The sequence below is a fragment of the Oncorhynchus nerka genome, linkage group LG26 (assembly GCF_034236695.1).
Source record: "Oncorhynchus nerka isolate Pitt River linkage group LG26, Oner_Uvic_2.0, whole genome shotgun sequence".
Taxonomy (NCBI): domain Eukaryota; kingdom Metazoa; phylum Chordata; class Actinopteri; order Salmoniformes; family Salmonidae; genus Oncorhynchus; species Oncorhynchus nerka.
The window spans coordinates 53,580,378-53,593,468 of record NC_088421.1 but is presented as its reverse complement, the minus strand read 5'-3'; the positions used below and the strand labels follow the sequence as shown (position 1 = coordinate 53,593,468).

Genomic DNA, 13,091 nt, shown 5'->3' with positions numbered 1-13,091 from the left:
GGGAGAGAGAGGGAAGGGAGAGAGAGCAGGGAAGGGAGAGAGAGAGGCAGGGTAGGGACAGTTGAATAGGGAAGGAGAGAGGGTAGTTGCTCTTTAGGGTAGGGTAGAGAGAATAAGGAGAGAGAGGGCAGGGAAGGGAGAGAGAGGAGGACCAGGGGGTAAGAGTTGGGGGACCAGAGGGAGGAGGAGAGAGGGGGGGAACAGGAGGAGAGAGAGAGACCAGGCAGGGTAAGGGAAGGGAGAGAGAGACCAGGCAGGGAACAGGAAGACCTCTAGAGTAGGACCAGGGAGGGTAACAGTTGAGGAGGGAGGGAAGACCAGAGAGAGAGGAGGGAAGGGAGAGAGGGAGGGAGGGGAGAGAGAGGAGGGAGGGGAGACCAGGCAGGGTAAGGTTGAATAGGGAGGGGAGACCAGGAGGGTAGAGTTGAGGGAGGGAGGAGAGACCAGGCAGGGTAACAGTTGAATAAGGGAGAGAGAGGAGGGGGACCCCACAGTGTTGTTGTTCTTTATCCCAGAGAGGGGAGGGAGGAGAGTAGAGGGGAGGGAGGGTAAGAGGGAAGGGAGGAGGTAGAGAGGGAGGGAGGGAGGAGAGAGAGAGAGGGGAGGGAGGAGAGAGAGGGGAGGGAGGAGAGAGGAGGGAGGGAGGGTAGACAGAGAATAGGGAGGGAGGAGAGAGGGGAGGGAGGAGTTGAGAGGGGAGGGGAGAGACCAGGGGGAGGGTAGGAGTTGAGAGAGGGAGGGAGGGAGAGGTGAGGGAAACACAGAGGGAGGGAGGAGAATTTAGAGGAGGGAGGAGAGAAAGGGAGGGAGGGATGGAGATTACTCTTCTGGTGTGGCGGGTCTAGGGTCTGGAGAGGAGGAGGAGGGAGGGGGAGAGAGGGGGGGAAGGGGGAGAGAGGGAGGGGGAGGGAGGAGGGAGGGAGAGAGAGAGAGGGAGGGGAGGGGGAGAGAGAGAGAGGGGGAGGGAGGGAGAGAGAGGGAGGGAGGGAAGGGAGGGAGGGAGAGAGAGGGAGGGAGAGGGAGAGAGGGGAGAGAGAGAGGGGGAGGGAGGGGAAAGAGAGGGAGGGAGGGAGAGAGAGAGAGAGGGAGGGAGGGAGGAGAGAGAGAGGAGGGATGGAGGAAGGGAGGGAGGGAGGAGGGGAGGGAGGGGAGGGAGAGAGAGAGAGGGAGGGAGAGAGAGGAGGGAGGGAGAGAGAGAGGAGGGGAGGGAGGGAGGGAGAGAGAGAGGAGAGGGAGAGGAGAGAGGGGGGAGGGAGGGAGGAGAGAGAGAGGGGGGAGAGGAGGAAGAGAGAGGGGAGGGAGGGAGAGAGAGAGGGAGGGAGGGAGGAGAGAGAGAGAGAGGAGGGAGGGAGGAGGGAGGGAGGAGAGAGAGAGGAGGGAGGAGGAGGGAGGGAGGAGAGAGAGAGGGAGGAGGGAGAGAGAGAGAGGGAGGGAGGGAGGGAGGGAGGGAGGGAGGGAGGAGAGAGAGAGGGAGGGAGGGAGGGAGGAGGGAGAGGAGGGAGGGAGAGAGAGGGAGAGGGAGAGAGGGAGGGAGGAGGGAGAGAGGAGAGGGGGAGGGGAGGGAGGAGGGAGAGAGAGAGAGAGGGAGAGAGAGAGAGAGAGAGAGGGAGGGAGGGAGAGAGAGAGAGAGGGGAGAGGAGGGAGAGAGAGAGAGGGAGGAGGAGGGAGGGAGAGAGAGGGGAGGAGGAGAGAGAGGAGGGAGGGAGAGAGAGGGAGGGAGGAGAGAGAGGGGGGAGGGAGGAGAGAGAGAGAGAGGGAGGGAGGGAGGAGAGAGAGAGAGAGGGAGGGAGGAGGAGAGAGAGGGGAGGGAGGAGAGAGAGAGAGGGAGGAGAGGAGAGAGAGAGAGGGAGGAGGGAGAGAGAGAGGGAGGGAGAGAGAGAGAGGAGAGAGAGATAGGGGAGGGAGAGAGAGATAGGGGAGGGAGGAGAGAGAAGGAGGGAGGAGAGAGGGGAGAGGGGAGGAAAGAGAGGGAGGGAGGGAGAGAGAGAGGGGAGGGAGGGAGGAGAGAGAAGAGAGGGAGGGAGGAGAGAGAAGAGAGGGAGGGAGGAGAGAGAAGAGAGGGAGGGAGGGAGGGAGAGAGGGGAGGGAGGGAGGAGAGAGAAGAGAGGGAGGGAGGAGAGAGAGGGAGGGAGGAGAGAGAGAGAGGGAGGGATGGAGGGAAGGGAGGGAGGGAGGGAGAGAGAGGGAGGGAGGGGAGAGAGAGAGGGAGGGAGGGAGAAGGGAGGGAGAGAGAGAGAGAGAGAGGGGAGAGAGGGAGAGAGAGAGAGGGAGGGAGGGAAGGGAGGGAGAGAGAGAGAGAGAGGGGAGAGAGAGAGAGATGGAGGGAGGGAGAGAGAGAGAGGGAGGGAGGGAAGGGAGGGAGAGAGAGAGAGAGAGGGGAGGGAGGAGAGAGAGGGAGGGAGGAGAGAGAGGGGAGGGAGTAGAGAGAGAGAGGGAGGGAGGAGAGAGAGAGGGGAGAGGGAGGAGGGAGGGAGGGAGAGAGGGGAGGGAGGGAGAGAGAGAGGGGGAGGGAGGGAGAGAGAGAGGGGAGGGAGGGAGGGAGGGAGAGAGAAGAGAGGGAGGGAGGGAGGGGAGGGAGGGAGGAGAGAGAGAGGGAGGGAGGAGTGATTCAACGTGTAGAATCATCAGGAAGTGAACAGGAAATGACAGTTGATGTTCTGAGGAAGATGAGACACTGTGAACCACAGCCAGTCAGCGAGCGAGCCAGTCTGTCAGTCAGCCAGCCAGTCAGTCAGTCAGCCAGTCAGCGAGCGAGCCAGTCTGTCAGTCAGCCAGCCAGCCAGCCAGTCAGCCAGCCAGTCAGCGAGCCAGTCTGTCAGTCAGCCAGCCAGTCAGTCAGTCAGTCAGCCAGTCAGCAGCCAGTCAGCGAGCGAGCCAGTCTGTCAGCCAGTCAGTCAGTCAGCCAGTCAGTCAGTCAGTCAGCCAGTCAGCCAGCCAGCCAGCCAGCCAGCCAGTCAGTCAGTCAGTCAGCCAGTCAGTCAGCCAGTCAGTCAGCCAGTGAGAGAGAGAGAGAGAGAGAGAGAGGACGTACCATGTTTGCAGAAGCCTCTGTCATACCAGGGACAGTCTTTGATCTTAGACTCTGGGTCGATGTGGAGGAATGGACACTCCTTGTTACTGCACTCTCCTAGACACACAGAGACACAGTTAGTAGATACAGATGGAGGGGGGCAGTAGACAGTTAGCAGATACAGATGGAGGGGGCACCAGTAGACAGTTAGCAGATACAGATGGAGGGGGGCAGTAGACAGTTAGCAGATACAGATGGAGGGGGGTCCAGTAGACAGTTAGCAGATACAGATGGAGGGGGCAGTAGACAGTTAGCAGATACAGATGGGGTGGGGGGCCACCAGTAGACAGTTAGCAGATACAGATGGGGTGGGGGGGCACCAGTAGACAGTTAGCAGATACAGATGGAGGGGGGTCGATGGGAGGAATGGACACTTGTCTTGTTACTGCACTCTCCTAGACACACAGAGACACAGTTAGTAGATACAGATGGAGGGGGCAGTAGACAGTTAGCAGATACAGATGGGGTGGGGGGGGCACCAGTAGACAGTTAGCAGATACAGATGGAGGGGGTCTTTAGACAGATGATGGAGGAATGGACAGTTAGCACTACAGATGGAGACACACAGAGACACAGTTAGTAGATACAGATGGAGGGGGGCAGTAGACAGTTAGCAGATACAGATGGAGGGGGGCACCAGTAGACAGTTAGCAGATACAGATGGAGGGGGGCACCAGTAGACAGTTAGCAGATACAGATGGAGGGGGGTCACCAGTAGACAGTTAGCAGATACAGATGGAGGGGGGTCCAGTAGACAGTTAGCAGATACAGATGGAGGGGGGTCAGAGACAGTTAGGATACAGATGGAGGGGGGCACCAGTAGACAGTTAGCAGATACAGATGGAGGGGGGTCACCAGTAGACAGTTAGCAGATACAGATGGAGGGGGGCACCAGTAGACAGTTAGCAGATACAGATGGAGGGGGGGGATACAGATGGAGGGGGCCAGTAGACAGTTAGCAGATACAGATGGAGGGGGGACCAGTAGACAGTTAGCAGATACAGATGGAGGGGGGGGACCAGTAGACAGTTAGCAGATACAGATGGAGGGGGGGCACCAGTAGACAGTTAGCAGATACAGATGGGGGGGCACCAGTAGACAGTTAGCAGATAGGTAGACAGTTAGCAGATACAGATGGGGGGGCACCAGTAGACAGTTAGCAGATACAGATGGAGGGGGGTCCAGTAGACAGTTAGCAGATACAGATGGAGGGGGGGCACCAGTAGACAATTAGCAGATACAGATGGGGGGGGCACCAGTAGACAGTTAGCAGATAGAGATGGGGGGGCACTGTAGTAGACAGTTAGCAGATACAGATGGGGGGGGACAGTAGACAGTTAGCAGATACAGATGGAGGGGGGACACCAGTAGACAGTTAGCAGATACAGATGGGGGGGCACCAGTAGACAGTTAGCAGATAGAGATGGGGGGTCTTTAGGTCTCTGTAGTAGACAGTTAGCAGATACAGATGGGGGGCAGTAGACAGTTAGCAGATACAGATGGAGGGGTCTTTAGGTCCAGTAGACAGTTAGCAGATACAGATGGGTCTTTAGGGGGTTGTCTTTAGGTCACTTTAGTAGACAGTTAGCAGATACAGATGGGGGGTTGTCACCAGTAGACAGTTAGGTCAGACAGATGGGGGGCAGTAGACAGTTAGCAGATACAGATGGGGGGTTGTCTTTACCAGTAGACAGTTAGTTGATCAAATGGAGGGGGTCTTTACCAGTAGACTTTAGCAGATAGGTCAGATGGAGGGGGGTTGTTGTAGACTTGGGGATGGGGGTTGTTGTCCACCAGTAGACAGTTAGGGATGTGAGTTGTTGTCTTTAGGTCTCTTTATGTAGTGTTGTTGTCTTTAGGTCTCTTTATGTAGTGTTGTTGTCTTTAGGTCTCTTTATGTAGTGTTGTTGTCTTTAGGTCTCTTTATGTAGTGTTGTTGTCTTTAGGTCTCTCTTTATGTAGTGTTGTTGTCTTTAGGTCTCTTTATGTAGTGTTGTTGTCTTTAGGTCTCTTTATGTAGTGTTGTTGTCTTTAGGTCTCTTTATGTAGTGTTGTTGTCTTTAGGTCTCTTTATGTAGTGTTGTTGTCTCTCTTTTATGTAGGTCTTTAGGTCTTTATGTAGTGTTGTTGTCTTTAGGTCTCTTTTATGTAGTGTTGTTGTCTTTAGGTCTCTCTTTATGTAGTGTTGTTGTCTTTAGGTCTCTTTATGTAGTGTTGTTGTCTTTAGGTCTCTTTATGTAGTGTTGTTGTCTTTAGGTCTCTTTATGTAGTGTTGTTGTCTTTAGGTCTATGGTGTTGTTGTCTTTAGGTCTCTTTATGTAGTGTTGTTGTCTTTAGTCTCTTTTATGTAGTGTTGTTGTCTTTAGGTCTCTCTTTATGTAGTGTTGTTGTCTTTAGGTCTCTTTATGTAGTGTTGTTGTCTTTAGGTCTCTTTATGTAGTGTTGTTGTCTTTAGGTCTCTTTATGTAGTGTTGTTGTCTTTAGGTCTCTCTTTATGTAGTGTTGTTGTCTTTAGGTCTCTTTATGTAGTGTTGTTTTAGGTCTTTTATGTCTTGTAGTGTTGTTGTCTTTAGGTCTCTTTTATGTAGTGTTGTTGTCTTTAGGTCTCTTTATGTAGTGTTGTTGTCTTTAGGTCTCTTTTATGTAGTGTTGTTGTCTTTAGGTCTCTTTTGTAGTGTTGTTGTCTTTAGGTCTCTTTATGTAGTGTTGTTGTCTTTAGGTCTCTTTTATGTAGTGTTGTTGTCTTTAGGTGTTGTTGTCTTTAGGTCTCTTTATGTAGTGTTGTTGTCTTTAGGTCTCTTTATGTAGTGTTGTTGTCTTTAGGTCTCTCTTTATGTAGTGTTGTTGTCTTTAGGTCTCTTTTATGTAGTGTTGTTGTCTTTAGGTCTCTTTATGTAGTGTTGTTGTCTTTAGGTCTCTTTTTTAGGTCTGTAGTGTTGTTGTCTTTAGGTCTCTTTATGTAGTGTTGTTGTCTTTAGGTCTCTTTATGTAGTGTTGTTGTCTTTAGGTCTCTTTTTTATGTAGTGTTGTTGTCTTTAGGTCTCTTTATGTAGTGTTGTTGTCTTTAGGTCTCTTTATGTAGTGTTGTTGTCTTTAGGTCTCTTTTATGTAGTGTTGTTGTCTTTAGGTCTCTTTATGTAGTGTTGTTGTCTTTAGGTCTCTTTATGTAGTGTTGTTGTCTTTAGGTCTCTCTTTTATGTAGTGTTGTTGTCTTTAGGTCTCTTTATGTAGTGTTGTTGTCTGTCTTTAGTGTTGTTGTCTTTAGGTCTCTTTATGTAGTGTTGTTGTCTTTAGGTCTCTCTTTATGTAGTGTTGTTGTCTTTAGGTCTCTTTATGTAGTGTTGTTGTCTTTAGGTCTCTTTTATGTAGTGTTGTTGTCTTTAGGTCTCTTTATGTAGTGTTGTTGTCTTTAGGTCTCTTTATGTAGTGTTGTTGTCTTTAGGTCTCTTTATGTAGTGTTGTTGTCTTTAGGTCTCTTTATGTAGTGTTGTTGTCTTTAGGTCTCTTTTATGTAGTGTTGTTGTCTTTAGGTCTCTTTATGTAGTGTTGTTGTCTTTAGGTCTCTTTTATGTAGTGTTGTTGTCTTTAGGTCTCTTTTATGTAGTGTTGTTGTCTTTAGGTCTCTTTATGTAGTGTTGTTGTCTTTAGGTCTCTTTATGTAGTGTTGTTGTCTTTAGGTCTCTTTATGTAGTGTTGTTGTCTTTAGGTCTCTTTATGTAGTGTTGTTGTCTTTAGGTCTCTTTATGTAGTGTTGTTGTCTTTAGGTCTCTTTAGTGTGTTGTTGTCTTTAGGTCTCTCTTTATGTAGTGTTGTTGTCTTTAGGTCTCTCTTTATGTAGTGTTGTTGTCTTTAGGTCTCTTTATGTAGTGTTGTTGTCTTTAGGTCTCTATGTAGTGTTGTTGTCTTTAGGTCTCTTTATGTAGTGTTGTTGTCTTTAGGTCTCTTTTATGTAGTGTTGTTGTCTTTAGGTCTCTTTATGTCTTTTATGTAGTGTTGTTGTCTTTAGGTCTCTTTATGTAGTGTTGTTGTCTTTAGGTCTCTTTATGTAGTGTTGTTGTTGTTGTCTTTAGGTCTCTTTATGTAGTGTTGTTGTCTTTAGGTCTCTTTATGTAGTGTTGTTGTCTTTAGGTCTCTTTATGTAGTGTTGTTGTCTTTAGGTCTCTTTTATGTGTTGTTGTCTTTAGTGTTGTTGTCTTTAGGTCTCTCTTTGTTGTCTTTATGTAGTGTTGTTGTCTTTAGGTCTCTTTTATGTAGTGTTGTTGTCTTTAGGTCTCTTTATGTAGTGTTGTTGTCTTTAGTCTCTTTATGTAGTGTTGTTGTCTTTAGGTCTCTTTATGTAGTGTTGTTGTCTTTAGGTCTCTCTTTATGTAGTGTTGTTGTCTTTAGGTCTCTCTTTATGTAGTGTTGTTGTCTTTAGGTCTCTTTATGTAGTGTTGTTGTCTTTAGGTCTCTTTATGTAGTGTTGTTGTCTTTAGGTCTCTTTATGTAGTGTTGTTGTCTTTAGGTCTCTTTATGTAGTGTTGTTGTCTTTAGGTCTCTCTTTATGTAGTGTTGTTGTCTTTAGGTCTCTTTATTGTCTTTAGGTCTCTTTATGTAGTGTTGTTGTCTTTAGGTCTCTTTATGTAGTGTTGTTGTCTTTAGGTCTCTTTATGTAGTGTTGTTGTCTTTAGGTCTCTTTATGTAGTGTTGTTGTCTTTAGGTCTCTTTTATGTAGTGTTGTTGTCTTTAGGTCTCTTTTATGTAGTGTTGTTGTCTCTTAGTGTCTTTATGTAGTGTTGTTGTCTTTAGGTCTCTTTATGTAGTGTTGTTGTCTTTAGGTCTCTTTTTATGTAGTGTTGTTGTCTTTAGGTCTCTTTATGTAGTGTTGTTGTCTTTAGGTCTTATGTAGTGTTGTTGTCTTTAGGTCTCTTTTTATGTAGTAGTGTTGTTGTCTTTAGGTCTCTTTATCTCTTTTAGTGTTGTTGTCTTTAGGTCTCTCTTTATGTAGTGTTGTTGTCTTTAGGTCTCTTTTTGTGTAGTGTTGTTGTCTTTAGGTCTCTTTTATGTAGTGTTGTTGTCTTTAGGTCTCTTTATGTAGTGTTGTTGTCTTTAGGTCTCTTTTATAGTGTTGTTGTCTTTAGGTCTCTTTATGTAGTGTTGTTGTCTTTAGGTCTCTCTTTAGTGTTGTTGTCTTTAGTCTCTTTATGTTGTTGTTGTCTTTAGGTCTCTTTATGTTGTTGTTGTCTTTAGGTCTCTCTTTATGTAGTGTTGTTGTCTTTAGGTCTCTTTATGTAGTGTTTGTTGTCTTTAGGTCTCTTTATGTAGTGTTGTTGTCTTTAGGTCTCTTTTATGTAGTGTTGTTGTCTTTAGGTCTCTTTTATGTAGTGTTGTTGTCTTTAGGTCTCTCTTTATGTAGTGTTGTTGTCTTTAGGTCTCTTTATGTAGTGTTGTTGTCTTTAGGTCTCTCTTTATGTAGTGTTGTTGTCTTTAGGTCTCTTTATGTAGTGTTGTTGTCTTTAGGTCTCTCTTTATGTAGTGTTGTTGTCTTTAGGTCTCTCTTTATGTAGTGTTGTTGTCTTTAGGTCTCTCTTTATGTAGTGTTGTTGTCTTTAGGTCTCTTTATGTAGTGTTGTTGTCTTTAGGTCTCTTTATGTAGTGTTGTTGTCTTTAGGTCTCTTTAGTGTTGTTGTCTTTAGTGTTGTTGTCTTTAGGTCTCTTTATGTAGTGTTGTTGTCTTTAGGTCTCTTTTGTATGTAGTGTTGTTGTCTTTAGGTCTCTTTATGTAGTGTTGTTGTCTTTAGGTCTCTTTATGTAGTGTTGTTGTCTTTAGGTCTCTTTATGTAGTGTTGTTGTCTTTAGGTCTCTTTATGTAGTGTTGTTGTCTTTAGGTCTCTTTATGTAGTGTTGTTGTCTTTAGGTCTCTTTATGTAGTGTTGTTGTCTTTAGGTCTCTTTATGTAGTGTTGTTGTCTTTAGGTCTTTATGTAGTGTTGTTGTCTTTAGGTCTCTTTATGTAGTGTTGTTGTCTTTAGGTCTCTTTATGTAGTGTTGTTGTCTTTAGGTCTCTTTATGTAGTGTTGTTGTCTCTTTATGTAGTGTTGTTGTCTTTAGGTCTCTTTATGTAGTGTTGTTGTCTTTAGGTCTCTTTATGTAGTGTTGTTGTCTTTTATGTAGGTCTTTAGGTCTTTTTATGTAGTGTTGTTGTCTTTAGGTCTTTTATGTAGTGTTGTTGTCTTTATGTAGTGTTGTTGTCTTTAGGTCTCTTTATGTAGTGTTGTTGTCTTTAGGTCTTTAGGTCTCTTTATGTAGTGTTGTTGTCTTTAGGTCTCTTTTATGTAGTGTTGTTGTCTTTAGGTCTCTTTATGTAGTGTTGTTGTCTTTAGGTCTCTTTATGTAGTGTTGTTGTCTTTAGTCTTTTTTATGTAGGTTGTTGTCTTTAGGTCTCTTTATGTAGTGTTGTTGTCTTTAGGTCTCTTTATGTAGTGTTGTTGTCTTTAGGTCTCTTTATGTAGTGTTGTTGTCTTTAGGTCTCTTTTATGTAGTGTTGTTGTCTTTAGGTCTCTTTATGTAGTGTTGTTGTCTTTAGGTCTCTTTATGTAGTGTTGTTTTAGGTCTTTAGGTTGTTGTCTTTAGGTCTCTCTTTATGTAGTGTTGTTGTCTTTAGGTCTCTTTATGTAGTGTTGTTGTCTTTAGGTCTCTTTATGTAGTGTTGTTGTCTTTAGGTCTCTTTATGTAGTGTTGTTGTCTTTAGGTCTCTTTATGTAGTGTTGTTGTCTTTAGGTCTCTTTTATGTAGTGTTGTTGTCTTTAGGTCTCTTTATGTAGTGTTGTTGTCTTTAGGTCTCTCTTTATGTAGTGTTGTTGTCTTTTCTCTTTATGTAGTGTTGTTGTCTTTAGGTCTCTCTTTATGTAGTGTTGTTGTCTTTAGGTCTCTTTATGTAGTGTTGTTGTCTTTAGGTCTCTATGTAGTGTTGTTGTCTTTAGGTCTCTTTATGTAGTGTTGTTGTCTTTTAGGTCTTTAGGTCTCTTTATGTAGTGTTGTTGTCTTTAGGTCTCTTTATGTAGTGTTGTTGTCTTTAGGTCTCTTTATGTAGTGTTGTTGTCTTTAGGTCTCTTTATGTTGTTGTCTTTAGTGTTGTTGTCTTTAGGTCTCTTTATGTAGTGTTGTTGTCTTTAGGTCTCTCTTTATGTAGTGTTGTTGTCTTTAGGTCTCTCTTTATGTAGTGTTGTTGTCTTTAGGTCTCTTTATGTAGTGTTGTTGTCTTTAGGTCTCTCTTTATGTAGTGTTGTTGTCTTTAGGTCTCTTTTATGTAGTGTTGTTGTCTTTAGGTCTCTTTATGTAGTGTTGTTGTCTTTAGGTCTCTTTATGTAGTGTTGTTGTCTTTAGGTCTCTATGTAGTGTTGTTGTCTTTAGGTCTCTATGTAGTGTTGTTGTCTTTAGGTCTCTATGTAGTGTTGTTGTCTTTAGGTCTCTTTATGTAGTGTTGTTGTCTTTAGGTCTCTTTATGTAGTGTTGTTGTCTTTAGGTCTCTTTATGTAGTGTTGTTGTCTTTAGGTCTCTTTATGTAGTGTTGTCTCTCTTTATATAGTGTTGTTGTCTTTATGTAGTGTTGTTGTCTTTAGGTCTCTTTTATGTAGTGTTGTTGTCTTTAGGTCTCTTTTATGTAGTGTTGTTGTCTTTAGTTGTCTTTAGTCTCTTTTGTTGTTGTCTGTAGTGTTGTTGTCTTTAGGTCTCTCTTTTGTTGTCTTTAGGTCTCTTTATGTAGTGTTGTTGTCTTTAGGTCTCTTTATGTAGTGTTGTTGTCTTTAGGTCTCTTTTATGTAGTGTTGTTGTCTTTAGGTCTCTCTTTATGTGTTGTTGTCTTTAGGTCTTTTTAGGTCTCTTTTATGTAGTGTTGTTGTCTTTAGGTCTCTTTATGTAGTGTTGTTTTAGTCTTTGTTGTTGTCTTTAGGTCTCTTTATGTAGTGTTGTTGTCTTTAGGTCTCTTTATGTAGTGTTGTTGTCTTTAGGTCTCTTTATGTAGTGTTGTTGTCTTTAGGTCTCTTTATGTAGTGTTGTTGTCTTTAGGTCTCTTTTATGTAGTGTTGTTGTCTTTAGGTCTCTTTATGTAGTGTTGTTGTCTTTAGGTCTCTTTATGTAGTGTTGTTGTCTTTAGGTCTCTTTTTATGTAGTGTTGTTGTCTTTAGGTCTCTTTTATGTAGTGTTGTTGTCTTTAGGTCTTTAGGTCTTTTATGTAGTGTTGTTGTCTTTAGGTCTCTTTTATGTAGTGTTGTTGTCTTTAGGTCTCTTTATGTAGTGTTGTTGTCTTTTAGGTCTTTAGGTCTTTTTATGTAGTGTTGTTGTCTTTAGGTCTCTTTATGTCTTTAGGTCTCTTTATGTAGTGTTGTTGTCTTTAGGTCTCTTTATGTAGTGTTGTTGTCTTTAGGTCTCTTTATGTAGTGTTGTTGTCTTTAGGTCTCTTTTATGTAGTGTTGTTGTCTTTAGGTCTCTTTATGTAGTGTTGTTGTCTTTAGGTCTCTTTAGGTCTTTTATGTAGTGTTGTCTTTAGTCTTTTATGGTCTTTAGGTCTCTTTATGTAGTGTTGTTGTCTTTAGGTCTCTTTTTATGTAGTGTTGTTGTCTTTAGGTCTCTTTATGTAGTGTTGTTGTCTTTAGGTCTCTTTATGTAGTGTTGTTGTCTTTATGTAGTGTTGTTGTCTTTAGGTCTCTTTATGTAGTGTTGTTTCTCTTTATGTAGTGTTGTTGTCTTTAGGTCTCTTTATGTAGTGTTGTTGTCTTTAGGTCTCTTTGTATGTAGTGTTGTTGTCTTTAGGTCTCTTTATGTAGTGTTGTTGTCTTTAGGTCTCTTTATGTAGTGTTGTTGTCTTTAGGTCTCTTTATGTAGTGTTGTTGTCTTTAGGTCTTTTTATGTAGTGTTGTTGTCTTTAGGTCTCTTTTATGTAGTGTTGTTGTTGTCTTTTTATGTAGGTCTCTCTTTATGTAGTGTTGTTGTCTTTAGGTCTCTTTTATGTAGTGTTGTTGTCTTTAGGTCTCTTTATGTAGTGTTGTTGTCTTTAGGTCTCTTTTATGTAGTGTTGTTGTCTTTAGGTCTCTTTTATGTAGTGTTGTTGTCTTTAGGTCTCTTTATGTAGTGTTGTTGTCTTTAGGTCTCTTTATGTAGTGTTGTTGTCTTTAGGTCTCTTTTATGTAGTGTTGTTGTCTTTTTTATGTAGGTCTCTCTTTATGTAGTGTTGTTGTCTTTAGGTCTCTTTTATGTAGTGTTGTTGTCTTTAGGTCTCTTTGTGTAGTTGTTGTCTTTAGGTCTCTTTATGTATGTAGGTCTCTTTTATGTAGTGTCTCTTTATGTAGTGTTGTTGTCTTTAGGTCTCTCTTTATGTAGTGTTGTTGTCTTTAGGTCTCTTTATGTAGTGTTGTTGTCTTTAGGTCTCTTTATGTAGTGTTGTTGTCTTTAGGTCTCTCTTTATGTAGTGTTGTTGTCTTTAGGTCTCTCTTTATGTAGTGTTGTTGTCTTTAGGTCTCTCTTTATGTAGTGTTGTTGTCTTTAGGTCTCTTTTATGTAGTGTTGTTGTCTTTAGGTCTCTTTATGTAGTGTTGTTGTCTTTAGGTCTCTTTATGTAGTGTTGTTGTCTTTAGGTCTCTTTATGTAGTGTTGTTGTCTTTAGGTCTCTTTTATGTAGTGTTGTTGTCTTTAGGTCTTTAGGTCTTTTTATGTAGTGTTGTTGTCTTTAGGTCTCTTTATGTAGTGTTGTTGTCTTTAGGTCTCTCTTTATGTAGTGTTGTTGTCTTTAGGTCTCTTTATGTAGTGTTGTTGTCTTTAGGTCTCTTTATGTAGTGTTGTTGTCTTTAGGTCTCTTTATGTAGTGTTGTTGTCTTTAGGTCTCTTGTAGGTCTTTAGGTCTCTCTTTATGTAGTGTTGTTGTCTTTAGGTCTCTTTATGTAGTGTTGTTGTCTTTAGGTCTCTTTATGTAGTGTTGTTGTCTTTAGGTCTCTTTATGTAGTGTTGTTGTCTTTAGGTCTCTTTATGTAGTGTTGTCTTTAGGTCTC

The 13,091-nt window shown here is 43.2% G+C and overlaps 1 protein-coding gene across 1 annotated transcript in view; it reads right to left on the bottom strand.

Annotated features, from left to right (window-relative positions):
• The window catches only part of cpsf4 (cleavage and polyadenylation specific factor 4), a 37,726-nt gene that overhangs the window by 7,076 nt on the left and 17,559 nt on the right, over positions 1–13,091 (bottom strand). The window contains exon 4 of the mRNA XM_065010895.1: positions 3,032–3,127. Coding sequence (XP_064866967.1) covers positions 3,032–3,127 — 96 coding nt within the window. The remainder of the gene's footprint in view (positions 1–3,031; positions 3,128–13,091) is intronic.